General features: G+C 39.5%; 1 protein-coding gene across 5 annotated transcripts in view; it reads left to right on the forward strand.

The window, feature by feature from the left end:
• The first annotated feature begins 240 nt into the window (after positions 1-240).
• Positions 241-27,525, forward strand: part of CTTNBP2 (cortactin binding protein 2) — a 165,388-nt gene continuing 138,103 nt past the window's right edge. For 2 of the 5 annotated variants that reach the window (XM_058724490.1, XM_058724493.1), the window contains exon 1: positions 17,222-17,424. In XM_058724490.1, coding sequence (XP_058580473.1) covers positions 17,344-17,424 — 81 coding nt within the window. In that variant the 5' untranslated portion in view covers positions 17,222-17,343. Of the gene's footprint in view, positions 295-17,219; positions 17,425-17,861; positions 17,882-27,525 lie in introns of those variants that run through there. The other 3 variants (XM_058724492.1, XM_058724496.1, XM_058724494.1) reach the window with 3 other exon arrangements.

The following is a 27,525-nucleotide window of genomic DNA, read 5'->3' on the forward strand; positions in this document are numbered from 1 at the left end:
AAGATTATTCTGATAATAATGTGCAAGATAATTTAAAAAGAAGCATTAGAAGCAACAGAGCCATGTGTTGAAGATGAATCCCAGATATGGTGAAAATTTAAAGTACTTTTCACTCCTCTCATTCAGAATTTGGGATAATTAGACAAGGTGTTGTGATTTCATAGGCTATGCATGTGTGTTAGTTCAGGTGCAAAGTACCATAGACTGGGTGACTTAGCAATAACAGAAGTTTATTTCTCACAGGTCAAGAGCCTGGAAATCTGAGCTCAGGGAGCCAGCATGATCAGGTTCTTGGTGAGTGGCCTTTTCCTCATTTACAGATGGCTGTCTTTGCTCTGTGTCTTCATGGGACAGAAAGAGAGGAAAGTGAGTTAGCTAACTCTTTGGTCTTTTCTTTTAAGAGCACTAATACCATTCGTGAGGGCTCCACCCTCATGACCTAGTTACTTCCCCAAGGCCTCACCTCCTCATAGCTTCACAGTGGGATAAGGGTTTTAGCACATGGATGGGAGTGGGGAAGGGCGAAGCAGAATATTCAGTCCATCACAGCATGGTGTAGGTGAAGTCAGTGCACTAAGGTAAAAGTTGCATATAATTAAAAACACCATGGAGAAACCTAGGATTCAAAGGATAAAACTTTTTGTGTTTATTTTTACATTTTTACTGTGGTCTTCCATTCCTTAGTGTAGTGCTCAGAAATCTTTTCCTATGAAGGGCCAGAGAGCAAAGGTTTTAACCTTTACAGACTGTACTGTCTCCACTGCAGCTACTCAATTCAGCTGTTGAGAGCAAAAGCAGCTGTAGACAGTACACAAATTAGAGATCATGACTATCTATGCTTCAGGAAAAGTCTATTTACAAAAACAGGTAGTAGGTTGGATTTAGGCTGCAACCTGGAGAAGGGCCAGAATGTAAATTAAGGGTGGAGTCCATATAGTTTAATTTGTATAACATAGATATACATGAAAATAAACTGTACTGTTTATAATGTAAATAGTTTTACGGATTTGCTATAATGGTTAGGGTCTTACTGATGAATAAAATAGTTCTATCTAGGATAAGTAACAAAAGGTCTTTCTTTTTTTTTTTTTATTGAGAGAGAGAGAGATAGTGCAAGTGAGCGAGGGTGGAGAGAGAGGGAGAATCCCATGAGGGGCAGAGAGAGAGAGAGAGAGAGAGAAAGAGAGAGGAGGAGGGCTCACCTGAAGTGGGGCTTGTGCTCACCTGATGGAACTCAGGAACCATGAGATCATGATCTGCACTGAAGTCAGATGCAGGCACCCAGTACCAAAAGGTCTTAAATCTTAAAGAATCACTGAATTCACCTTTCACTTCTCAAAATCACTGTGTAATTTTTTTATGCAATCCAAGATTGTGATTTTCCTCATTAACATAGTTCCTTACCCCCAGGTAATGAATATTACACAACGTCACAAAACTGCATTCCTTTTAAAATATTTTCTAATTCTGGGTGCCTGGGTGGCTCAGTTGGCTAAGCGTCCAACTCTTGATCTCGGCTCAGGTCATGATGTCAGGGTTTATGAGATCAAGCCTGGGGCGAAGGGCTCTGCACTGACAATGGGGAGCCTGCTTGGGATTCTCCCCCCCCCCCCCAATAAATAAATAAACTTTTAAAAAATAGCAAAAGATTATTTTCTAATTCAAATTTTTAATTGCATTTTGTTTTTGTGATTTTCCCGGGTAATTTAAATATCAAATTTGTTCTTTCTCTTTCTTTTCTTTCCCTCTTCATTTTTTTTTTTTTTTTTTTTTTTTTTTTTTGTCAGCATAGGTTAAGGGATGCTGTGGTGATAAATTACTGGCCACATTTCACTGCTCCCAGCAGCTCTCTGAGGCACCTCACTTTTAGATGGAGACTCAAGGATATACCTTGTGGCTATGCCATGTGGAGTTGTTGACTTCTAGATCCTTGGACAAGGGAAAAGAGATCACAGCTGTTCTCTGTACTATGGCCTGGATGTTGTGTGTGTCAATTCTATTTATAGCCAAGTTATCAGAACTAGTAGTCACTTGACCCCAAACTACCTGGCAGGTTGAAAAATACCATCTTTCTGTATGATCAAATGGGACTTAGCACATAGCATTGCCTCTGACACACATTTATTCTGTTGTATAAAAGGTCATAACAGAACCAGTTTGTAGTAACTTGGCTGAGGTTTAAAATTTATCTAGGCTAGGGGTGCCTGGGTGGCTCAGTCGGTTAAGCAGCTGACTTCGGCTCAGGTCATGATCTCGAGGTCCGTGAGTTCGAGCCCCGTGTCGGGCTCTGTGCTGACAGCTCAGAGCCTGGAGCCTGTTTCGGATTCTGTGTCTCCCTCTCTCTGACCCTCCCCCGTTCATGCTTTGTCTCTCTCTGTCTCAAAAATAAATAAACGTTAAAAAAAATTTTTTTTTAAATAAAAAAAAATAAAATTTATCTAGGCTAAATATCCAACATAACATATAGTGACACATAGAGACATAATATAAGCCCTATGAAAGGTCAAGGTTATTGCCCAGTTTTGTTCCTCAGTTTAGGTAGCTACTGTACAATATCTTGAAGAATCACCAAAAGGGTTGGTTGAGAATTAGAGAACCTGCAGTGTAGAATGAGAATTCTATTCAGATGTTATGTCACTGGACCACCACAAAATGATATATATTCTAGTTCATTCCCTATAAGGATTTAAATATTATCCTTAGCCAGGCATAGTTAAGAGAATACCCTTTGTTCTGGGTCATCTTTTGTTTTATCCCTCAATTTCATTAATCTGGTCGAGAGTCTCCCACCATTACTACACAGTTAGCATTGTGGTGCTTTTTCTTTAAATGAGAGGCTTTATATTGCTATTTGCTATTTACATATGAACTGTGTAAAGTTGGCTGCCTGCTTTGTATATGACTCCAGAAGTAACAGAATGTTACCATCATCTGTCTGGTCTCTAAAATCTGAGCTTTGGCACTCTGTAAATTTACCCTGGGTTTGCTCCCAAGGTTGAAGGTATATTTCGTTCCTTTAGGCACATGATTCTCACCAGGGAAGCCTGGATTTCTGGGTTTGTAGGTGGGAATTAGAATCTCTGAAGATATGGGCAGTGTGTGCAGTAAGAAAAAACATATTTAGCATAACAATGCAATTTTACATGTTGAAAAATAACTGTTTTAATGATTGAAGCTCCTACAAGTAAAATTCAACCACCTTCTTGGCTGCTGGGAATATGCAGGATTGGGAGGATACATTTCTGAATCAGCAGGGAATTGGATTTTTACAATTGGATTTTTATTAAAAAGCACATTGGGTTTAAATGTGGAGAATTTTTTTATGATGGGAAAAGCTAAAAATAGATCCTCCACTGTGCAGAAAAAAGAAACCAACAGCATGATTAGGAGATCTGAGGGCAAGCAGGTCAAAAGGTAAGAACTCAGAGCAGTGGGTAAAGGAATGACATTAGGAGACTGAAAATATCTCTAGGAAATCCTTAGGAATATAAAAAAGGGTCCTGGATACACCTGGTAGTATGGGATGAGAGCTCGCATTATTTAATTTGGATATTAAAGGAAGATGGATAAAGTTGTGATCACTAGATTTGTTTGAAGCATAACATGTGACCTTTGCATGGCTAAAATCACAAGCCCATATGGACTTTGGTTTCTTCTCTTCAAAAATTCTGTCATTTTCTGAGATTTTCCCCTGCAAACACTCACGCATAAAATCAGACAATTAGCCAACAGTCAATGACCAAATATTTATCAATCCCATATAACGATCAAAACATTACAAGCCAAAGTCCTATAGGTGTTGCAAAACAGGATATAAGTTTTCCTGTCTGCAAGGAACTTACAGTCTATTTGGGAAAACAAGATATAATTGTAAATAATGCAAAAAGTACATAATTTTCTATTAGAACAAGGATAAGCAAAATATTGGCTTCTTGTGGGACAAATCTGGCCCAACATCTATAGCAATTCTCACACTGCATAGGACAGAGTTGAGTGATTGCTACAATGCATGCCCACAAACCTAAAATATTAGCCACCCTGCACTTTATAGAAAAAGTTTGCCAACACTTGTATTAGAATAATAAAAAATGTCACGTTGCAAAATGGGATAGATTCCAAGCAGATAACAGAGAGGACAGAGCTACTGGACTTAAGAAGCCCAGTCTGGGACTTCAAGGGGTCCCAGCAGCCCAATTTATTGTGACAAAGAGGAGGGCAAGGAAACTCCAGTTTCCACAGAAAAAAGGTGAAGAATGAAGGATTCTTATGATTAGTAAGAAAATGCTAAATGTAACTGCATACTGTTTTTATTATATTTTTTCTTAACATTTCTTCTATGCTGACTCTCAAAATAATTAATTTGGGGAAAATCGAATCCTTTTAAATGTTCTTCAGTGTTATTATAAAATCAACACTGATTAAAAATTCACTACCCTCTCTTGAGAAGCAGGAAATATTGCTGCATAGATACATTTATTTATTTATTCATTTACTTACTTATTTATTTATTTATTTATTTATTTATATACCTTATTTATTTATTTTTAGAGTGGGAGAGAGAGAGAGAGCAGGGGATTGGGCAGAGAGAGAGAATCCCAAGCAGACTCTGCACTGACACGGTGGAGCCCAACGTGGGGATTGAATTGACAAATTAGGAGACCATGACCAGAACAGAAATTGAGTCCCACACTGACCGACTGAACCACCCAGATGCCCCACTGCATAGATGCTTTTAATAAATGAAAATTTGTGATTCACTCTAAAGATAGAGGAGTACATAAATGAATTTCAAGGGAAATTTCCACAAGAAAATGTCGAAATAAAACATCAATATTTATTGTATTTTGATTGAGAGATTTCTATTACCACCTGTCCTTAATTCATAGATGTATTTTATTAACCACTGCCATTTTGACAAATGAAAATACCTGAAGATAAATGGTAATTGATACATACTCAGGACCTAATTATTTTCCATTGTGTTGAATTATTTTGACCCCTTCACACCTTTCTCAGTGCCTCTGAGTCCTTTGGATGCTGTGGGGTCATACTCTCACTCAGATCTGCTTTTCCCAGAAAATGCCTCATGTTCCACATTCTTCCTTGCTCTTATCTTCTCCCCCAACTTGAAATTATCTTCTTAGTATCTTGTATCTTGGGGGGTCTTACTAGCTACTTAAAGACAATTAGATGAAAATGAGTTAATACGGCTTTTAGTAAACATCTGCTGGTGTTATGATACAGCACTAGGATAATGAAGAATTCATTCACTCCTAAAACTTCCTTGGTAATGTGCTAGGCTCACAGGACACAAAGATGGATATTTGCTTTTGAGTAGTTTGCTGTCTTCAGCAATGTGTGCCAAAAGGTGGTCCCTGAGTGATCTCCAGATGAATCTCCTGGGCTGCTGATTAAAATATGCAGCTGTTTAGCCTCAAAAAGGGCTTATTCAGTAGAGACACCTGTGGAGGCCACTCAGCATGCATATTTTTAGCTTGCTTCCATTTTTCTGTACTTTAAGGCCAGAAGGAGATGATTCTTGGATTCAGGGCATCAATCAACCAGAACCCTGCAGCCATAGCCAGTTTTGCCTTGCAGATAGGTTTTTAAAATTGGAAAATTTCACATAAACATTTGGTTTTTCCATCTCCTGAAAAATGAGAAGCTCTGACATTGCTGGGTTTGTGTTTCTTGACTCAGTTCAAGGAGAAATTCCCCTTTAGTTGGACAGAGCCTGTGCCTTCCTGTTGGCTCAAGTCCCCATCATTCTCCATTGTCTGAAACCCCATGTCCACCCTTATTCAGATATCCTTCATACCTGGCTCTTTGTAATCATTTGATTTAATGGCCTGTGATCTGGATTCCAATGGATAATTACATACTCAAAAAAAGTGTTTTTTTTGTTAATGTTAGCCCAGTATATATGTGTTCCAGGTAATGTTAGGCTAGAGCTTAATTCTATGCATACCTTCTGAAAGGCCTTAGGAAGCAGGAGTTTTAGGTTCTAGAGCAAGAGAGTGGGCAAGATATTTGGGACAGGTGTCCCCTTTGTCATCTGGCCAGCACAGGTTTAGTTTAGGCTGTTGAACATAGGTAGCAGGAAATAGAATTAAAGTCACCTTGTTTCTTTCTAAATCTAGCATTTCTATAGCAATTGTCACCATGGTATCTTGATGTATTCTGACAGGGGAAATTTCACTTATTAAAAAATGTGGTAATAAGGGAAAGAGAAACTCCTTCCATGCTTTAGCCCCAGAGACACTTCCTTAAAGAAGAGCTCAGAAATATGTATATACAGGCCAGGAGTTCCACCATGGTCTGACCCAGCCAAGGGTAGGTGGAATTTCTTAATGATAATGCAGCAGATGTCCAGCTGAAAGAGTCTTGAACCTGAAGGCTGGAAGATACCTCTAAGTCATAACACTCCTGGTGTAGCTCTTTTCAGCATCCTGGTACTTGTGCATGTTAATCTCATTCAGTCCTCACAACAATCCTGTGAAGTAACTATTGAAATGCTCATTCCCAGTTTATAGTGATGAGAAACAGTCACTGAAGATCCGTCACTTGCTTCAGCTCTCACAAGTCTTCTAGTACCAATGTCCTTCATTTTAAATTACAACCAGTGTTTTAATTTAATTCAGTGTTTTAATTTAATTCAGCCTTCACAGCTTTTGCCATTTACCTAGACCACTGGAGAAGTGGAGCCCCCTGGAGTTTTGTGGTATGGGCAGTTCTGAGCTCTGGCACATTGACAGAAAAGGTTTGCATACGGGGTACACTGCAGGCATAAATAAGACAAGCTTTGTGCAATTCCTGGTGGGCTGGCTATAAATCCTCTTTTTGTCAAACTCATTAAAGCACATTCAGAATCAAGTGAATGAGATGATATAATGACCTTGAATCTGATCTCATTCTCAGTATCCTGCCCCTTCCTTAAAAAAAAAAAAAAGAAAGAAAAAGAAAAAACTTTTTTTTTTTTTTTTTTTTTTTATTGGAACATTTGCACTGAAAAGCACCAAGGCACACTGCACTGGTTCAAGTCTGTCCATGACTTCTTACACTAGAGATGTGAGCTAACTCCAGAGATGACCTGGCTGAAATAAAGTCACTTGTGGGAGAGCACGGGAAGAATGAGTTCATTCAGAATAGATGCTATATTAGTTTTCTAGGGCTACCAGAACAAAGTACCATAGACTGGGTGGCTTTATTTATTTATTTAAAAAAAAAAATTTTTTTTTTAATTTTTTTTTCAACGTTTTTTAATTTATTTTTGGGACAGAGAGAGACAGAGCATGAACGGGGGAGGGGCAGAGAGAGAGGGAGACACAGAATCGGAAACAGGCTCCAGGCTCCGAGCCATCAGCCCAGAGCCTGACGCGGGGCTCGAACTCACGGACCGTGACATCGTGACCTGGCTGAAGTCGGACGCTTAACCGACTGCGCCACCCAGGCGCCCCTAAAAAAATTTTTAATGTTTATTTATTTTTGAGAGACAGAGAGACAGAGCATGAGCAGGGGAGGGGCAGAGAGAAAGGGAAACACAGAATCTGAAGCAGGCTCCAAGGCTCTGAGCTGGCAGCATAGAGCCCAACGCAGGGATCGAACTCATGAGCTGTGAGATCGTGACTTGAGCTGAAGTCCAATGCTGGATGCTTAACCGATTGAGCCACCCAGGTGCCCATATCTTCTTACTGTTTTGGAGGCTGGAAGTTCAAGACCAAGTTGGCAGCAGTGCTGGTTTCTCCTGAGGCCTCTCTCCTTGGTTTGCAGATGTCCATCTTCTCTTACAGATGGTTTTCCCCGTGTGTGTCTGTGTCCTAATCTCTTTTATAAGGAAACCAGGCACATTGGATTAGACACCCCCCCTTCCGCCCCAATAACCTCATTTTACCTTAATTACTTCTGTAAAGATTCTATCTCCAAATACAGTCACATTCTGAGGTACTAGGGGTTAGGACTTCAACATGTGAATTTTGAGGGGGATATAATTTAGCTCATAACAGATGCTTATGTCAACCTTTTTCAAAGGATTTATGAATTGTTAGTATGCATGTTGATGGTGGATGGCAAGATACTTGCACCACTAGGTCTTAGACATATTTTTAAGTCTAAGTTTCCTCCACTGTTTTGATTAAAATAAATAAATACATAAAATCTTACTGGAATCACATAAACTACATTGTTTTGCCTTAGGGATCATGAAGTTAAAACTCTATGGAAAACAAGAAAGTAATGTAATTATGGGAAACAAGGAAGTAAAGTAAAATAAAACAGGGCAGTGGAGATTTTAGACAGCTGGAGAGCACAAGCCCTAGTCTCAAAGGGACTCAGTGTGAGCACAAGTGGTTTCAGATACTCTGAATTTTTGAGAAGTTGAAAGGCTGAATTTTTATATGAAATTCCTCAATTTTAAAATGTGGGCAATTATTCCCTTAAAAAAAATAACATTGTATGAGTCAAACAAAATGTGTCTGCTCATTGGAATTAGCCCATTGGCTTGGATTAGGCTGAATTTAGATCTAATGGCCTGGACAAGTTCTACCTAATCCCTAGTGATAGTTTTGGACCAACACTATGTAGTATTTAATTAAAACATGGCCTTATTGAGTAAAAAGAGGTATGCTTCAAATGTAGCAATAATCAATTTGGCCAGAACCGTCTTGTAGGATCCATCCCACATTTTTCTCTTATGACTTTTGCAAGCACTTATGGAGAGTTTTTACTATTTAATCTAAAATCTTGGAATGCTTGGTTTAAAATTTTCAACATTATACAAAATAGCCTGGTTAGGACTGTTGCATAGCTGTAGGATCATTTTTTAAATTCATAAAATATTTCTGCAATGTCATGTATATATGGGTGACTGTTTATTCTTTAATAAGTGTATGCGGAGCATGAAAATAGTAATGAGTCAAAATTTGCTAGGAGTTTAGTGGGGGCCACTGTTCCAAGTGCTTTAAATGAATCAATCAATTTCATACTCCCAACAACCCTGTAGAGGCAGGAGTCATTATGATGGCTCTTAACTGATGAAGTCACCGAGAACAGCACTTGCCCAAGGTCACACAGCTAGAAAGAGGCTCTTAATTATGGAACCCTGCACTTAACAACTGCACTACAGTATGTGTTCTGAGTTGTTTTATTTTATTTGGCAGACAGGAGGGAGTACCATTTGAGATCTTTAACCTCGGTCCTCAGCATACCCTACTTAGCCTAATACATCTATATTTCCATCCTTCTCCACCTCCTATATATATATATATATATATATATATATATATGCACATTTATATATTTATGCACATATATATAAATATGTATAATATATATAATATATAATAATATATATAATATATATGCACATATATATTTTATATGCACATAAATATATATTTTTTATATGCACATTTTATATAAATATATCTTATATATTTATATATATATTACTTACTAAATGTCTCAACTGGGCAGAAATTTTTATTTTAACAAGTATGAACTCTCCTTAAAATCTATAGAGTGAACTTCTTAAATGATGGGGTTCACGAGTAGAATTCCATGGGAAGTACATGAAAAATTTTTTAAAAATTACGGGGCGCCTGGGTGGCGCAGTCGGTTAAGCGTCCGACTTCAGCCAGGTCACGATCTCACGGTCCATGAGTTCGAGCCCCGCGTCAGGCTCTGGGCTGATGGCTCAGAGCCTGGAGCCTGTTTCCGATTCTGTGTCTCCCTCTCTCTCTGTCCCTCCCCTGTTCATGCTCTGTCTCTCTCTGTCCCAAAAAAAATAAATAAAAACGTGGAAAAAAAAAATAAAAAAAATAAAAATTATATTTTCATGTTTGTTCACTTCTCACTGATAGTTAACATTTACTTCAATTATGAATCTAGGCAACGGACCATAGTAGATCTGGCAGTACCTATGACTTTGTCACAGTAGCCATTACAGATATTTTTAAGTCTCAATACAATTGTTACCGAGATCTCAAAATATCATTTACATTCATGGAAACTTCAAAATTACCTTAATTATGGGCCCACTACTATATCATCTTATTTCCTTATGGAAGAGAGAAGCATGTCTATTCCTCCGTTATAAATTTTTCTTTTTTTATATGCAGAATTTTGATCACTGGGTTTGAATATAACTCATTTTCTTTATGATGCCATGTTTTGTTTTATGCATTTACATTTTTTTCTGAGAAGAAATCTGTAAGTTTCACCATAATGCCAAAGGGGCCAATGTAGCTAATCAGTAGTATTTACTCTATCTGTCTATTCACCTATCTACCCACTCATCAGTTACACGGAATTAATTTGACTAAATATTTATTGACTGCTTGTCATGTACTGGGTTCAGTGTTAACACTGCAGCCTTGGAGTTAATGTTCTTCTATGCCCACCAATCTTCATTTGACCTTGAAGTCCAGAAAATCTGCCAAAGTTTCCCAGAATGTACCAGAATCACATTTGAGATGTGTTTGTTCTTTGAAAGACATCCATTTAACCACCAGTCCCTTAACTAAGGAAAACCTAGGGCCATCCTCACTCTATTCTTCCTCTTTTCCTCTTTTCAATCTCTCATTTTTCTTTTATTTTCTGAAAGCCATCAGGCACACTACTCCCTAGAATAGAAGGCACATTGCTACATTTTTAAGACTGATAATAGAATTTATACATCATGGTATTATATTCTACTGCTGCAATGTCATCCTTTATTGCCAACATGGTTTTTCATGTCTGTTTCTGGATGACTTAGCAGATCGGTGCCTGGATTCTGTTTGTCAATGGCAACTGGAGAGTCTCAGCTGGGTTCCCCCCAACCCCAGGATAAGAAAATAAATAACACAGTCCTGGATACAATCCAATTAGGCAAGGGAACATTAGGAAGTTTTGTTAGTTATAAACACTCCTTCTAAAAGTAAGTACATGTGGTTTTCAGTTCCAGTCATGACAGAGTGCTTAGTATTAGGTCAACCCTCCTATTAAAAACAACAAAAAGAAGTGAAACACCATATATATGAAATGACTGGTAGAAGGTGTTGGCAGGTCACACATGCAGGCAGGACTTGAGGGGCTATGACTTTTGAGAGGAGGGCTGGGATGGGGGTAGGGGCCAGTTGGGGAAAAATGAGTTTTACTGGGCTAAGGAGACAAAGGTCAGTATTTGAAGGTTGCCAAAGTATGTGGGACTTGAAGGAAAAAGTCCCAGAGAGGAAGAAACTTAAGAGAAAGAGTCCAAAAACTCTGTACATGATTTCCTCTCAAATTTTAGGCTAAATTCTAAGCTGAGCATGTACAGGATGAGGTTCCAAGAGAGCCAACACAAAACAGCATGTGGGAGGCCAAGGAGCTGAGCAAAGATTTCATAAACAGGACACAAAACAGTAACCACACTAGAAAAAGATCGATCAATTGGATTAAATAAAAAAGTCAGAACTTATGTGCTGATATACAAGCTCATGAAAATACTCTCCTGTTAGAGGTTTTATTGCTTTTGCCTTTCACATTTGAATCTGTGACTCCATTTTTGTGTGTTTCTCTAGCTCTCAAAATGATTTTTTATAGGAAATAGAGCTATATAATGTGGTATTTGTAAGCAGGGTGCCTTTATCCACTACTCAAGCTCAGAGGGTCAGGAGAAGCTTCTAGTCAAATTCTCCCTTGCTCCTTCCTCAAATCTTAAATTCTGGGAATGGGAGTTCACCACCACCATTCCAGTTGGTATCTGTGGCCACATAGGGTGGGGTTGAGGGCTGATCCAAGCAGAGTATGTCAAGCAAAGTTGTCTCATGACCAAATGGCATCATCCCTTTTGGATGGTCAATAGTCAGGAGGTGGAGACTGAAACTGACAAAGTAAGGTCCTTAGCAGATCTGAAGGAAGCAAAAAGTAGCAGTAAGACATTTTCCAACTGAATTTATTCTTAACAAAGATGTTAATGCTGAAAGGGCTAAATCATGAACATTAAAAGATGGTGTAATGATAAAGGGATGTTGATTCTGAGTAATGGTCAGTATGTGGTTATTTCTGTTTCTCCATAAGGAAAGAATACTATATTGCTAGTATAAAAGTACTTCAGTGGTTGAATATTTCTTTTACTGCCAGAATAAAACATTCTAGACTACTTAAATGTTGATATGTCAGAAGTATTTTTCTTTATTCTGTAAGTGACTTCACCTTCCCTATGATGAAAATAGTAACACTAATGCTTTTTTTCTTTCAGTTCTTGAATCATATATATAATTAAGCCTCCAAGTCTAGCCATGACATTGTTCTATAAATATTATGAATTAAATTTTATTTTATATTCATTGGTTAGTTGAAGAACTTCTGGTATTTATATTTATGTTATTATTATTATTTCTTTTCAAACAATGGCATCACATTTTCAGGCAATTTTAAATGAGCTAAATTGATTTTAATCAAAAAAATGTCTTGGTGGACAAACAAACTGTTGTCATCAAGTGAGATTTTGGGCAATGTAAGATGGAATTTATGTCTCAAAAATTCCAAAGATATTTGAAACTCCATTAACTTAGTGTACAGCTAATTAATTATGATTTCCTGGAAAATGTTGATGTATTTTGGGCTATTTCACATTTTTACATGGGAGAACTATATAACATATTCATGGCTTTTCTATATTTTTTATCATAAGTAAATATCACTGAATCAATCATAAATATCATCTACATATTTATTAAAATTTAAGGGCATTAATCTTTAGTTCTTAGTAATTCTTCAAACACTGCATTTCCTTTTGAATTGAACAATATATACCCCATGAAAAGAAAATGTCTAGCTCTATACTCCTAATCAGATGAGAAAAGGGTCTGATCTCACAACTTATTTATATAGTTTTTAAACTTTCTAAGAAAAATAAAGCTTGTTATAATTGATGCCTAATGGTATAAACACCCCATGCGTTATGGTTGCCTAGTAACTACATACTGCAGGCTTGTGGGGTTGCTAATGAGGCTGAATAAACGGAAATATTCAGATCCATTTCCAATTCAGGTGGATGAGGGGCAGCAGTGGTCCAGATTTCTTTGTTAAAATTGTTTTTCCATAATGGTTTTGCACTAAAACACCTTTTGCCCTAGAACTTACTCTAGTTAATGACTTCTGCAGATAAGAGATCAAACCAACAAGTAATGACTTAAGATTTTAAAAACATTCAATGGAACTGAATCAACATTGATTCATTGTTCTCCGGGAGCCCCAGTTTCTGTTCTGAGTGACAGGACGGGGGAATAATGTTCTTACTTTACCTTTAACTCTTTAATAAAATCTTTTTGGACATCACTTTAGCGCTGAATGACCGAATGCAATTTCCAGCTAGAGGTGGTGTTAAAAGGGGCTGGAAATGATTATAATGATATATTTAGGTTGGCTTTGGCTTGTATCCTACCTAGCAGATTTAATTTCCTAATTACGTTTCGCTTTAGCTTAGGTAAAATTAGCTTGCATTCCCTTGGCACACACCAACTGCAGTTGGTGAAGGAGGCCTTCCAAAACCATAGGTTGTTGACAAGAGTGGCTAACTAGATTAGGATTAAATTTACTGAGTAAAATCCACAAAGAGCCTAAGCACATGTAGATAATGACAAGTTGACTATGAGGGAATGTAGTCAGGTCATGTGAAAATGCATTTCTGGCAATGCCTTAGTTTCAAAACCATGTGATAGATACAGGACACTCAAGCTCATCTTGCCCTCTTTTGTTAGAGTTCAGAGTGTCAAGGCCTGGGGCTTTGTAGGTGGGTCACCAAGGTGTAGACAGGGATAAACATAAACATGGTCTAGAATATTTAAATTGTATAACGATAGCCTTGCGGATACAGTCAGCAATGGTTTGCTACTCAGTAATTTTGTCATTTGGCAATACTAAGACATGATAACATATGGTTTGCTCTTTGGAGTTCACATAAATGTTGTCATTTAGCTGAAATAAAGAATTCTCTTGCTCTATCAAGGCAACTGTTTTAGGATATGTGTATGTTCCTTTATCTTTTCACATGGAAGGAAGAATCCCTTTGCATCATTATATATAACTCTCTGAGTTTTTGGTTTAGTGGGTTGGAGGATGTGGTTGGTGAGGCCAAGGCCATGGTTTAATCAGAACACCACTTGGCTCCCCCGGCACCCCCCCAGTCTGCACTCCTAGCTGGAGGACCCATTTCATTGGTCTTAAAACAGAATCTCGGAGTATGGCTCAGCACAAGCACCTCCGTTCCAGGGTTCAGAAAATAATTTGTTTTAATTTGACAATAAATTCATTTGTCAGTGGGTCAAATTTTAAGTTCATAAAATTTTAAGTTCAGGCACATCATTATGTTCAAAGGAGAAGACAATGAAACTAATAGTGTTCTGTTTGCAGTGTATTCAGTGTATCTCCTTCCGTTTTAATGCTGAAAGAAATTTACCAATTAAAAAATCATGATTTGTTTTTGTTTAGGGATGTCTTTTCTTCCTGCTTATACTTCTGTATCTTTTCCTTTCCCTTGCCTTTCAGAAATTTTCACTCTAGCCCCGGGATGTCTTTTTTTTTTTTTTAAGCTATTTAATGAAGCTTGAAAAGATTTAATTTCTGGAGCCATCAGGTCACTACTCTTTCAGATCTATTCGATCTGACTCTAGTAGAGCCTGTCTTTGTGCAAAGAAAGTTTTTCAGAAAGAGTTAATTTGCAGTCTCAATAGAGGTTAATTCTCAGGAGAGAATTTAAACCAGCAAGTGTCTTCCTGGTAGAGAAGCAGCCCTGGGCCAGGCCACTGGTGAGGGAATTAACTCCTAATGTGCTAGTTACCTCTGTGCAGTAGGGTGGGATATTCTGTCAATCCTTGGCAGTAGGCAGTGGCAGCTTTAAGGTAGGGACAAAACACTGTTTATTTTTCTTCCTAGGTCTTGGATTTTGGCCCTTAGAAAATGTGCTGTTGTGTGATTTTTCTTTTCAACTGTTTATTTCTTATTTTACAAAAAAAAAAAAAAAAAAAAAAAAAAAAAAGAGGGGGTAGGTGAGAGGGAAGAAATTAGGGTTTGAATCTTTTGTGATGATTCTGCTTCAGTTGTATTTGGACTCATAGAAGCTATTTCTTCCCAATAATGATTTTTTTTTTTAATTGAGCTGCATGTATAAAATAAATGAGAGTTGCTTCTGAGAGATACTGTCATGTCACATTCCTAGTTCTTAACACCTAAGTGAAGTTTATTATTTTATTTTTTTCCCCCTATAAGGGAGCCAGTTAATTTCTCTGGTAGTAATTGAACATCAGTACCAAGTGTCAGTGTCAAGAAGATTCATTGTCTTTTGATGTGTGAAAATGCATTTTGAAAAGAAGGAATGTTTTCGGTTCAAACTTCAAGTTTCAACTATCAGTTCAGCATTGAAGTTTTACTGTCAAATGCTTTCCTTTCATCGTATAGGGAGTCTATTTATTCTAATATTGAACAATTTCAGAGAGAATATTTGATAAAAGATAGTGGTATAACAAACAGGGATGGAAATCAGGGGACTCAGAGAGGGAGTAGCTATCAGAGTAAAGTCAAAGACAATAAATAAATGATCACCTCTGCTTACAGGATAACCTTGAGGTGATTTCTAAGACTGTGACCCTTAACCCCAGGGTTCCAGGTGAAAGTTCTTTCTTGATGTAGACCCCTTCTGGGATGGAACTTTTTTTTTAAATGTTTATTTCTTTTTCAGAGAGAGATAGAGCATGAGTGAGTGGAGGAGGGGCAGTGAGAGAAGAGGACAGAGGATCTGAAGAGGGCTCTGTGCTGCCAGCAGTGAGCCCGATGTGGGGCTTGAACTCACGAACCATGAGATCATGACCTGAGCTGAAGTCAGATGCTTAGCTGAGCCACCCAGGAGCCCCTGGAACTTTTAACAATTATATTGATCCATCCTTTTCAGGTCCTTTGCATATGATATTCTCTACCCTGGTTTGGATCATATTTAGATCTAATGTGGAAAGTGAAGCAATTAAAGTGCCAAAACCTTTCATTAGGAGTCAGCCATTTTAAAAAACGGGCTTTTTGATCTGTTAACCCTTGGACTGAACATTCCAGTCATTCATCTTCCAAAATTTTAAGTCCAGGATTTGGTTGTGGTTTGAATTTACTTTTTTTTCAGACACAGCTTGAATGCCTCCATTTGATTTTGTGCTTTCAACACATTTTTTTGAGATCTGGTGATTTGGGAAGGCCTGTACCATATGGTCTTGATAAGGTGATAGATTTTCACATCCTGGGGATTGGCAGGAAAGGGTAGGAACTGAATCAGATGTGGGAAGAGAAAATTAAGAGTTTGGGCCTAACTCATCTCATGATATATCTTCTGAGATGTATAATTCCCATAAAAATCAACTTTTAGGAAAAAGTCATGTGTTGTGTGTCTCTGTGTGTGTTGTCCTATCTCATGGGGGTCTCTTAAATTCTCTTAAAAGTAGAGAGCTTCCTTTTACAAGAATGGCACTTCACATTTCTTGATTAGTCTTTCAGAAATACCTCAGAGTTGGGGACAAAAACAACAAAAACAGGCCCTGCTACACCTTTCTTGAAAAAGAGATTGTATTAGAAAGGAATAGGCCAAGGGGCTGGATGCAACCGAATAAAAGGTGGCAGGACGCATTTTGATCTGGGAATTGAGGTTTTTGGAGAACGACGAAAGGCAGTGATAGAATAAAACAAAGCCAGATATGTACACCAGGAGGGTAAAAACGCCCTGATGGCAGTCTTGCAAAAAAACCAAAATCAAAACAACAACAACAACAACAACAACAACAATAACAACAAAAAACATATAAATCCAAGAAAGAAGAAAAGGGTGCCTTCTGTGATTCCTAGCGGTGGCATAGAGGGGGTTGAGATGAAGGCTTTTCTTGACCGTATAGAGAATTCAAAATCGAGAGGCCTGACATTTATCCGGTCTGTTCACCGCCGGCTCAGTGGGGACCGTGCCGGGAGAATCACCTACCGGGCTTTTGATTTCACCTCGTCGGGGGCTTTGGTTGCCCCTTCTGCGCCTTGGGTCCCCTTTCTGCGCCTCGGGTCCTACCCCGGGCTGGGCGCGCGTGCCCATTTTCCGTACCTCCACGAGCTGATTGTGGGCAGCCGGGCGCGGGGCCGCGGGGCGGGGACCAGGCGGCGGCGGGCGGCGCTCCGGCGCGCAGCGGGTTAAGGCGGCGGGGGCGGTGGCGAGGGGAGGAGGGAGCGCGCCGGCGGCGGCGGCCCGGCTGCGAGCGCCCGCGTCCCCGGACCGCAGCGGGTTAAGCGCCGCCCGCGCGGAGAGGGCTGAACCCGCAGCCACCGCTCCGAGCTCGCATTCGGATCCGCTAGAGCAGGAAGATGGCGACGGACGGCGCGAGCTGCGAGCCCGATTTTTCCCGCGCCCCGGAGGACGCGGCGGGGGCCACGGCGGAGGCGGCGGTAACCGAGGTCCCCGGGTGGGCGCGGGGAGGGTGTAGACGCGGGCCAGGGCTCCGGCTGCACCGGGCTTGCCCCCCTGGGGCGCTCCGCAAGCCCCGGCTCCCCGGGGTGCCCCCTCCCCACGGTGCTTCACGGCCGGAGCCCGGGTCGAGGCGGGTGAGGCGGCTGCCTGGGCTCAGGATCCCTTCTTGTCCTTTTCCTGCCCTGCGGGAAGCAGTCCCAGTCCGCTCGGTTCTCGGGGCTCCCTGCGTGCGTCCTGAGCGACCCCTACGCCCACTCCCTCGGCTGCGGCGGGGTTTGGCCAGGGGCGGGGGCTGGGGTGTGTTGTAAGCGAACTTGACCCCCATTGTTCGCCTCCCGCTGTGCGCGTGATTGAGGGCTCGTGTCTCGGGGCTGCCTGGCATCTCTCAGCGGACCCCGGAAGGCGGCTAGGGGGAGACGGGTCATCGCCAGGCAGGTGTGGGGATGCCCATTGTGTGTGTGTGTGTTCCTGTGCCTGAGGCCCCTTGAGAGAGGTTCGGTGCCCGGCTGTGGGCGCTGCTGCCCCCCGCTGCGCGTCGGAGCTTTGGGTTCTAGCTGCCTCCTGCCCCGCCACTTGGTGAGGGGTGGGAAGGTGTCCTCGTTCTTCCCAAGAAGATGTGCAAGGTGGCGGGCAAGGTGGAGATTTAGCACCTAAGTGGCAACACATTGTTCTTCGCTGGGCTCTGGAAGCCGAATGAGCTTCCATCCATCGCCGGCCCCACTTTCGGCCCCGGAATATCCTCGTGCACAGACTGAATGGTGGTTTCCAGCCAGTACCTTGGGGGAGGGCTGGACCCACGTTTCCTGGGTGGAAACGTTTTGGGCGTTGAGAAGCAGCTGCAGGAGCTGCAGGGAGCTGCAAAGAAAGGCAGCCCTTGGGAGCGCCTCCCACCCTTGGCGCGATCCCGCTGCCCTAGCCGGAGATTTCGGGTAGGATAGAGCGAGAGGAGAGCATGGAGGCCCCTCAGTTCTTTCCTAAGCAGAGTCGGTGCACGAGCAGCAGAGGGCAGGGCCAGGTGTGAAAAATCTGGGTTGCTTTAACTTCTTCCCTGTTTGGACGTGGGGTTTTCTGGAGGGAGAGAGAGGTGGAAGAAGCTACTTGAGCTGAGACTGGGGAGGAAAAGAGAAACAGGGAGAGGAGGAAAAACGGAGGAGGAGGAGGAGGGCTCCTGATTTCCACTTGTGAAACTTGCAAGTTTTAATTTGAAACTTTTAGGAAAATTGGTTTTTCATTATTTGCTTGGAAAACGTGAATTTAAGATTTCAAACGAAACCTGCTCTCTTGTGATGCAGTGTATCAGTTACCCTTTGTGAAATACAATAAGGAAGCCAGCTCTTAAGACAACACCCGCCTCTTTGGGAAGTTGAAATGATTGGGTACCTTCTACCCCAGGAGATGCTATGCGGAGAGGAGTAGGAGGGAAAAGAAAGAGGTAGGGGTGTGTGTGTTTGTTTCCCAGGAAGGTTGAATTTGTTTAATCGACTTAGAACAGGCTTCTTTCTGTTACCCTCAGTATTTATTCACCTGACGATTAAACCAAACACAAACATCTGATTTATGGTCTGTAGCTGTTCTGTAGTTTTATTGGGTTAGATTGCAAACAGAATCTTGGACACCAGACAGATTTTTGTGTTAAGGTCAGTGTTCCCTTTCTGCTGTTTAAAATTTTCAGGAGTCTGATTTTTCATTGTGGATAGGTGGGGATTTTATAATTTCACCATGTTTAATGGTAATAGCCATGAAAAATCTGTGAAAGTAAAACTTGTTATTTTTATAGAATCCTTTAGAAATGCAATAAGGATGCTTAATCTAATAGTGGTTTGTTTTTTTTTTAATAACTTAAGACTTAGTAGTAAAATTCTGATGATGGCTTATTGTAAACTGGGCATTTTACTTTTAATTTAATGAGGTGTGGTCCTCCCAAAGCAGCCACTTGACTTAGACTGATTTTTAAATTAAAGCTAGGTTGAGGAATGATAGTTGTCATTTTAACTGCTTCTTATCTAATGGTTAAAAATCAAAGGCATATTTATGCATTTAGGGTTCATGGCAACTGAGAACTTAAATTTTCTTTTTTTCATTTTGGGGAACTTTTTTTTTCATTTTAGAGATTTATTTCATTTCAAATTAGTTTACATATTATGCATTTTTATATGTACATTTGGCAGTCATGAGCCAATGGAGACTCCAAAGCAGTAGGCTATTTTTGAAAGTGAGTGTTTTCACTAAGTTTTGACTATTTAGATTGTTGCTTAGAGACAAGTTTAATTTATAGTTTTCAGCTTAATGTGATTTTCAGTGGAGTGTTTTAAATTTAGTTTGTGATCCTTGTTCTTAGCTGTTTAAATCCTGAAAGCATCCCAAGTGTAAAGCTGGGTAACAGCTACATTATTCAATAGGATCATATTAATAGTCTTTGCTGTGAACCATGCGAGAGACCTGGGTTATTTTCAGTGCTTTAGCCAAATGTGATGACTTTTATAGGCTATATTGCTATTTCTACTCTGAAAATAACTCCTAATGGATAAGGCAGTATGGAAAACAGAAATCTTCCTGCTTTTTTATTGTCATCAAAGAATTTAAGAGTGAAAGGAAAATGGAGGTCTTTTTAATGCTATGTTTGGAAAACTGACCAACATTCTTGTCATTCTGGACTTTTCTGGAGCAGCTAATATGCAAAAAGTAGATATAAATTTTTGTTGTCATGGTGGTAGTAACAAGAAAAAAACTTGGACAGTGGTTTTATTAAATGCAAAATAGTAATGTTAAACATATTAACAGCTGGTACCATGGAAATTTTTGTTTTCCAGGTGACAGTATTGAATGTAAACGCAAAGAAAGCACTTTCTTAGCCAATTTTGCTAACCTTTCTTTTGAAAAAATCTATAGTTATATGGCAGCTATAGAAATTGAAAGTTTCATAGCATAATTTTTAAGTAGGGAATAATTCAGATTTAACACATTACCGACCACTCACCAAGATGGTGGCATCATGAGTAACATCTTTGCTGCCTTGAAGTAACACATTCCCATGGTGGAAACTGATAAATACCAAGGAATCAAATCAGACATGATGGTGTCATGAAAGGCACGAATAATTTATATTAGGAGTCTGGGGAAGAAGAGTCATGGAGATGATCCCTAGTGGAAGGACCTGGAAACATTCCACAGAAGGATGGCATTTGAGCTGGGTCTTGAGATGGAAGGAGGACTTGGAAGTGGAGACTGCAGGAAGCTGTATGCCATGTGGCTGGTTCTTAGGATTCTTTGAAAGGTGGCTTGGGGCACATGTGAGGGGCTTTCCAACGCGAGCCTACAGGGCTCAACTTAAGTCTCAACAGTGTGCTTTAGAAAGATAGGTTAGAAGTTGAGGAAATAGATTAAAATATTCCCCCATGATTAGAATATAACTGATGCTTTCAACATGCTGCTTTTCACTTTTTCACTTTTTTTCTTTGTAAATGTGTATTTCTGTTTGTGCCTGTTTTTTGACTTTATCGTTGTTGGTATTGTTGTTACATTTCTCGCAGGAGCAGTTTTGTTTAGAGCGAAGCATTTGTCTTCTCTGTGATTGAATCCATGCCTCAGCCTGATTGCCAGTTGGTTCTATTCTCTTGTGTTTCATGTAACTTTATGAGGTGAGAAAATGTTTCACAGACTGAGTACTTACTCAGCCATTTACAAATATCTGCTGTTGATCTTATGGACAGCAAGGCTGTGGCTAGGACAAGCAGCCTCCTTCAAGAAAAGCTGTATGGATTTTGTTTCTAAAAGAAAGCAAAGGTTAAGCACTGTGCCGGGCACATACTTGGTAGGTGTTCACTAATCTTTACTGAAGAAAGAAAATGAACACTCAACAGGAAGCTGTGTTATAATACTTAATTTTGATTGGCTAATTAGGAAATTTACTTTGTGTGTTACTGGATGTCATGAAACTATTGGTCTGAGATTTGTAGTAATTAACATTATAGATGTTACAGAGCTTTTCTTGTTTCTGAAAGATGACCCTGATTCTCTGAGTTTTTTTTGTTGTTCTTTCTGATTTTTATTTGTATATTGTCTCTTTCCAAACTGCTTTTCTCAGTGACATTTCAGATATTTCACAGGTATATATTTTTTTTAATTTAATATCCAACACTGTTAGTTTTCCCTTTAGATTCTGTCTTCAGAATAATGGTTGAGATGGTAACTGCATCCCTCCCATCCTGAATTCTTTCTATAATAGAGTCAAGGTCAAATCACCCACTGGGGTTTTGGAGGGAACTGATGATTGAGGGAGGTCAAGGCAGAAATGGAAGGAAGTTTGGAAACAGGAAAAGGGGAATAAAGGGAAGATTGGGCAGGAAGACAGGCAAGGCTTTGGAATAGTCTGCAAATGCCCAGAAATCTTGGACTAGAATTCAACTGTAAATGTGCCTGGGAAAAATGGAATAGTTTCTCTTCTTTCTGCCCCCATATACTTTGCCACCTAAGCACATCTGCATGTTGCTTTAGAAAAGACTTTATTTATTTTTTTAATGTTTATTTTTGAGAGGGGGGGGAAGAGAGAGAAAGGGAGACACAGAATCTGAGCTGTCAACACAGAGCCCGATGTGGGTCTCGAACTCATGCAAGATCATGACGTGATACAAAATAGGATGCTTAACTGACAGAGCCACCCAAACACCCCTATTTGTTTATTAAAAAAAATAATAATTTTTTTAATGTTTGTTTATTTTTGAGAGAGAGAGTGCGTGCATACAAGTGGGGGAGGAGCAGAGAGAGAGGGAGACACAAAATGTGAAGCAGGCTCCAGGCTCTGAGCTGTCAGCACAGAGCTTGACGTGGGCTGGGACCCACAGACTTCGAGATCATGATCTGAGCCGAAGTTGGATGCTTAATGGACTGAGCCACCCAAGTGCCCCTATTTATTTTTTAAATTTATTTTGAGAGAGAGAGAATGAGAGCGAGAGCAGGGGAGAGGGAGAGAGAGGGGGAGTGAGAGAATCCCAAGCAGTCTCCACATTGTCAGCACAGAGCCCAAGGCGAGGTTCAGTCTCATGAACTGAACCCTGAGATCATGATCTGAGCTGCAATCAAGAGTGGGATGCTAATTGACTAATAAACCACCCAGGTTCCCCTAGATAGGACTTTATTTGAATGTATTCAATTGTATTGTTCTCTATTGGCACTCCTTTGCCAGATTTGTTATAACATGAAAAAGGAAGCTTGTCTTTTTTCTTAGATGTCAGGTAAAGAAAAAAAAAAATGGAGAACAAGTACAAGAAAGGTGATAATGACATTAAAGTCAAAGAATTTTTTAAAAAAATTGTTAATCTTTTTTAAGTAACTTGTACAAAAATAAATCATATTAATGCTGTGTACAATATGATGCAATATGCAATGTAGAATATACATGATTTGGTTTTGACATTTTTGTATTTCATTGAAGAGGCAAAAAGATGATTCCAAAGGCCTGTGTTCTTCCACAGAAGGGCTCTGTAACTGTAAGAATGTCATTTAGCAGTCTGTGTCTCAGCCTCTTCATTTGAAAATCAGCATGCTGCCATTTGCCACCTACAGATAATCAAGATGATATTCTTCAATGCATTATCAGCTTCTTAAGGGACAGTTATTGGATCTGGATGCTAGTTCGCATGTGGAGAAGTGCTATGTAGGGCTGATGGAATATTGAAAAGCTGAGTTAGAATGGAAATAGACACTTGTTTTATCTGAGATGTGGTTGGTTCCTTCCTTCCTTCCTTCCTTCCTTCCCCCCAAAGAGGAAATGGAGACTGAGAGATCTGAAAGGAGGGAAAGGGAGATGGCTATGCTTAATTATTAGAGGTTGTCACCCCTGACCGAGCCACTTTTCTGCTTTTCATTCCAGTTTTCTTCTACTTAAAATTGGTTATATCCATTGCCAGGTTTCCTTCCTGTCATTCTATTTACTTGTCAGTTTTACCTCCTTCCAGTATACTCAGATGTTTGTCTTGCAGGAAAGACCTCAGGCAGTGTGGTTGATTTGAGGTGCAAGGCCATGGAGAGCTGGCCCCAAGTTGCTTTAAAGCCACATAGCCAAGTTGCCCTAGTTTAGATTATTCTAATTGATTTTTGAAACAATGAATGAAAACGATTGACCAGTTACTTAGTTGGCCTTAGAGTAGGCCATAACATTGTATCTTATTATTTACACGTGATTTACCTGCTTTGTGTTTGTATACTGAGTGAAATAGGCATTTTCTACCAAAAGTGGGTGGGCATACACGTTAGGTAACGTCATGTGAGGATGCAATATATTCTTGCTGTTTTGACATTTCTTTTTTTTTTTCTTTTTATTTATTTATTTATTTTTTTAAATGACAGAGAGAAGAGTCTCTGCAATTTAAATTTTTTTTTTCAACGTTTTTTATTTATTTTTGGGACAGAGAGAGACAGAGCATGAACGGGGGAGGGGCAGAGAGAGAGGGAGACACAGAATCGGAAACAGGCTCCAGGCTCCGAGCCGTCAGCCCAGAGCCTGACGCGGGACTCGAACTCACGGACCGCGAGATCGTGACCTGGCTGAAGTCGGACGCTTAACCGACTGCGCCACCCAGGCGCCCCTGTTTTGACATTTCTAGTAGGGGTGAGAAAATAGAGCATCAAGATAGATGAGTAAGTTTAATATGAGGAAATGCATGAGGCAGGATGCGATTACTTGACTGGTGAAGTTATAGTGCAGACTGTAAGACTGTAGGGAAGGAGAGATTTCTGGAGTCTGTAGAGTCTGTAAAGACCTATGGAAGTGGGATTTGAGCTAGGTCCTCAAGAAAGATAGGATTCCGATGAATTAGAAGACAAAGGATTGGGAAAAACAAAATTAAAGGTATGCAAACTTTATTAGTAACATTCTTTCCTCCCTATAGAGGGAAACCAGGAGAAATAATCTCAAAGCAAGATGTAATGTCAGAGACTTGAAATAATTTTAGAGCAGGAAAATGTACTTCTCATCATGAAGATCTATATAATTAGCTGAATTCACATTTAATATTGTAAATGTTCTGTGTACCTGGAAAAAGTTGGATTTTTTTCATGTAACTGATCTAGTCTTCAGATTTTTATTTTCTCCTTGAAATTTCAATATGAATTTCATTGTTTTCCCCTTATTTATGCCTCTTATTCATCCCCAACCCATAAATCTTGCTTACATAAAAAGTTCTAAATGCACCTTATTAATTAATTAGCATTCTGTATTAGACTGGGAAGGAAATTACAATTACATTGTAACTTCAGAGCAAAGTGGAAAAATCAGTTGACCTCAAATTTTTCTCAAAGTCTTCGTGGAATGACCTAAAAATTTCCTCAGTGTAGTAATCCAGTTACCCTGATGGTCTGTCAAATCAGGACATTTGGAACCTGGGGGAGACTCTAGAGATCACTTAGTACAACATTCTTATTTTACCACTGAGAAAACAGATCCAAACAGATGAAATTAAGTCCTTCTAACCCATTGGCTTTCTGAGATATCTCACCTCCTTCCCATGTGGTAAATTCATTGATCCACATGTAGGGTAGGTGGCCCACTAGATTTGAAACTGGAGAAGATGCTCTTGATGTTTGTGGGAAGTACCAGAGAACATGGCTTGTTTTGTGTTTGGTCACTAGATATTCACCATAACTGGTAAGTTTGGGCAAAGATCTGAAGGGCACATTAAGCCACTGTTGCCTAAAGTCTCTTTTAAATGCTTTTTGGCAACCACCAAATGTTCTGACTCCATTAATTCTGAAAGGATATGGGTAAGGATCTCCTGGCCCTAATTGGCTGTGACTGTTGAAATTCCCTACATAAACCCCAGTATTTTAGAGGTGAGGGTGTGGAGTGGTACTGAGGGAAACTGCTATTGGCCTATGTTCAGTTCTGGCAATTGAAGAAGACTTTACTCAGCCAGGTTCTATTTTGTCTACTCCCTCCCACTCTCTCTCAGCCTGTATAAGAAAATCTGGAAGAATGCCCTCCCCACGCCCACCCCAGACCTTGTTGAATACTGCTGTGTTGAACAGTAAGAGTTTGGGGTTTTGTCTTCTCTTTCAGCTTATGTATTTATGTCCCAAAGAAGGCCCTCTCTTTGTTCGATGACCAGACTTTGGATTAGTTGAAGCTGCCTATGCCAGATTTTTAAAACTAGGTGTTAAGAAGCACTTTTCCTGGAGTCCTTTTCCTGGCAAACATCAAACATGACAGACAGGGGTGGCCTGTAGAATTGAAATCTAGCTGGTTTTTTTTTTTTTTTTTTCTCCTTTCTTTCTTTTGAATGCCTTGCTATCACTTAAAAATGAGATCTGGATTTTTCTTTAATTAGGAAAGCAAGTACAGTAATAAAAAAAGCTTAGTGTGTGAACATGTCTGCTGTGATTTTTTTTTTTTTTTTTTTTTTTTTTTTTTTTTTTGGTGGGAGAGTGGGGCTGTCATGTTTTCATGGATTCCCTGATAGAGATTCTAATTTTTTTATGTAAGTGGTGGCATTTGTGTCTACTCTGTCTTCTATCTTTTTTTGGAAAATTAGGTTATCAAGTTAGTTTGTCTTTTAAAATATAAAATCTATCAAAAAAATGGGAAGCTTGGAGGTGTTCCTGTATCTCCAAACTTATCCAGTTGTACCTATATATGTACAGCATTTTGTATGTCAATCATGGCTCAAAGTGGTTTAAGAAATAAAAGATTCAGAATAATTATTTTGTTCTTAAGCCAAAAAACATTAACAATTTTTCTATATCTAATTACTATGGTACCACGCGTGCATCAAGTCCGGTAGATGCTACTTCATGTGTAACTTAACAGACTTCTTTCTTAGGATTTTTGCTTTGGGGCTTCTTAAATTTCTAATAGTACTAAGGTGCTTTGAATTTATTTGTAAAATAAAGGACTTCTAATATGATTTCATATACTTTTTTTTTATTATGCTGTTATACCAGAATAGTGGATGAAAATGTTAAGCCCTGGAGAATGACGATTTGAAAATATTATTAGAATATTCTTGAAGGCCAGGAAGTAATAGCATCTTTAGTGAGGACCCAAGGGTGAGAGGTATGGGGAGAGAGTAGCAGGCAGGCAGACAAACTATGTATTTAAAATAGTGCATCATTTAATACATTGTGATGGGAAACAGATTTTTTTTTTTTTTAACATTCGGTGTAACCTAATCAATGGTTTAGCAAGAACCCTCATAGCAGTGATTTTTTACCTTAACAAATTTCCCTTTTAATTGATGGTGACATATTAAAAAAACAGAAGTGTTGGTTGCGGGTCACATGTAATGTTGATGATGATGGAACCAGAGCAAGCTCTCCTGACTCTAATATGAATCAGAATCTTGGCAATGTCTTTCATAATTTATTAGTATTTAAAGTGGAGTGCTTTGCTTGTGAAGCTTCGGGGAAACAAGGACAATAAAATATACAATTAATTAAAACCTTTAGAACAACCAGCAGAAGCATTAATAAAACATTACCCTCTAAAGCACATAAGAATTGCAGCTCACCCTTCCATCTCAGTGGGAAAAGAGTCTTTCATCATAGTCAATAAACTGAGTTTATCGGACTTAGGCTGGTTGATTTTCAAAGCAATGGGGTTGTTGCCAACAGCCTACTCCTCTCTACATAAAATATCTGGGTGCTCTCAGCCTGGATAGTAACAATTACCACTTTTATTTAGCACTTACTCTGTTTATGTGTTCTTGTTTCATGCTCACAAGAACGTCATAGGGTAGATGTTAGGATTTCTATTCCATAGATGAGAAAAGAGATCAGGTAAGATACAGAAATGCCTCACCAAGTGTGGTCCATGGACCAGCAGCAATGGGAACTTGTTACAAAGGCACATTCAAGGCCCTACTGCAGACCTGTATCAATCTGTTAACAAGGTCTCCAGGTGATTCTTAGGCACGCTTGCCTTTGAGAACAACTGTGTTTTAAGACCTATGTGACACCACATGTAGTGGGAGCAGAAATTGAACCCTAGTATATTAGATTTTACCGTTGACAGGGAATGTCTCTTAAGCTAACTTTCTAAGCAAGGGCATCCTAGAAATAACACATCCTTTAGGCTTACTGTAGTTTTC

Source organism: Neofelis nebulosa, chromosome 4, assembly GCF_028018385.1.
Source record: "Neofelis nebulosa isolate mNeoNeb1 chromosome 4, mNeoNeb1.pri, whole genome shotgun sequence".
In the NCBI taxonomy this organism is placed as follows: domain Eukaryota; kingdom Metazoa; phylum Chordata; class Mammalia; order Carnivora; family Felidae; genus Neofelis; species Neofelis nebulosa.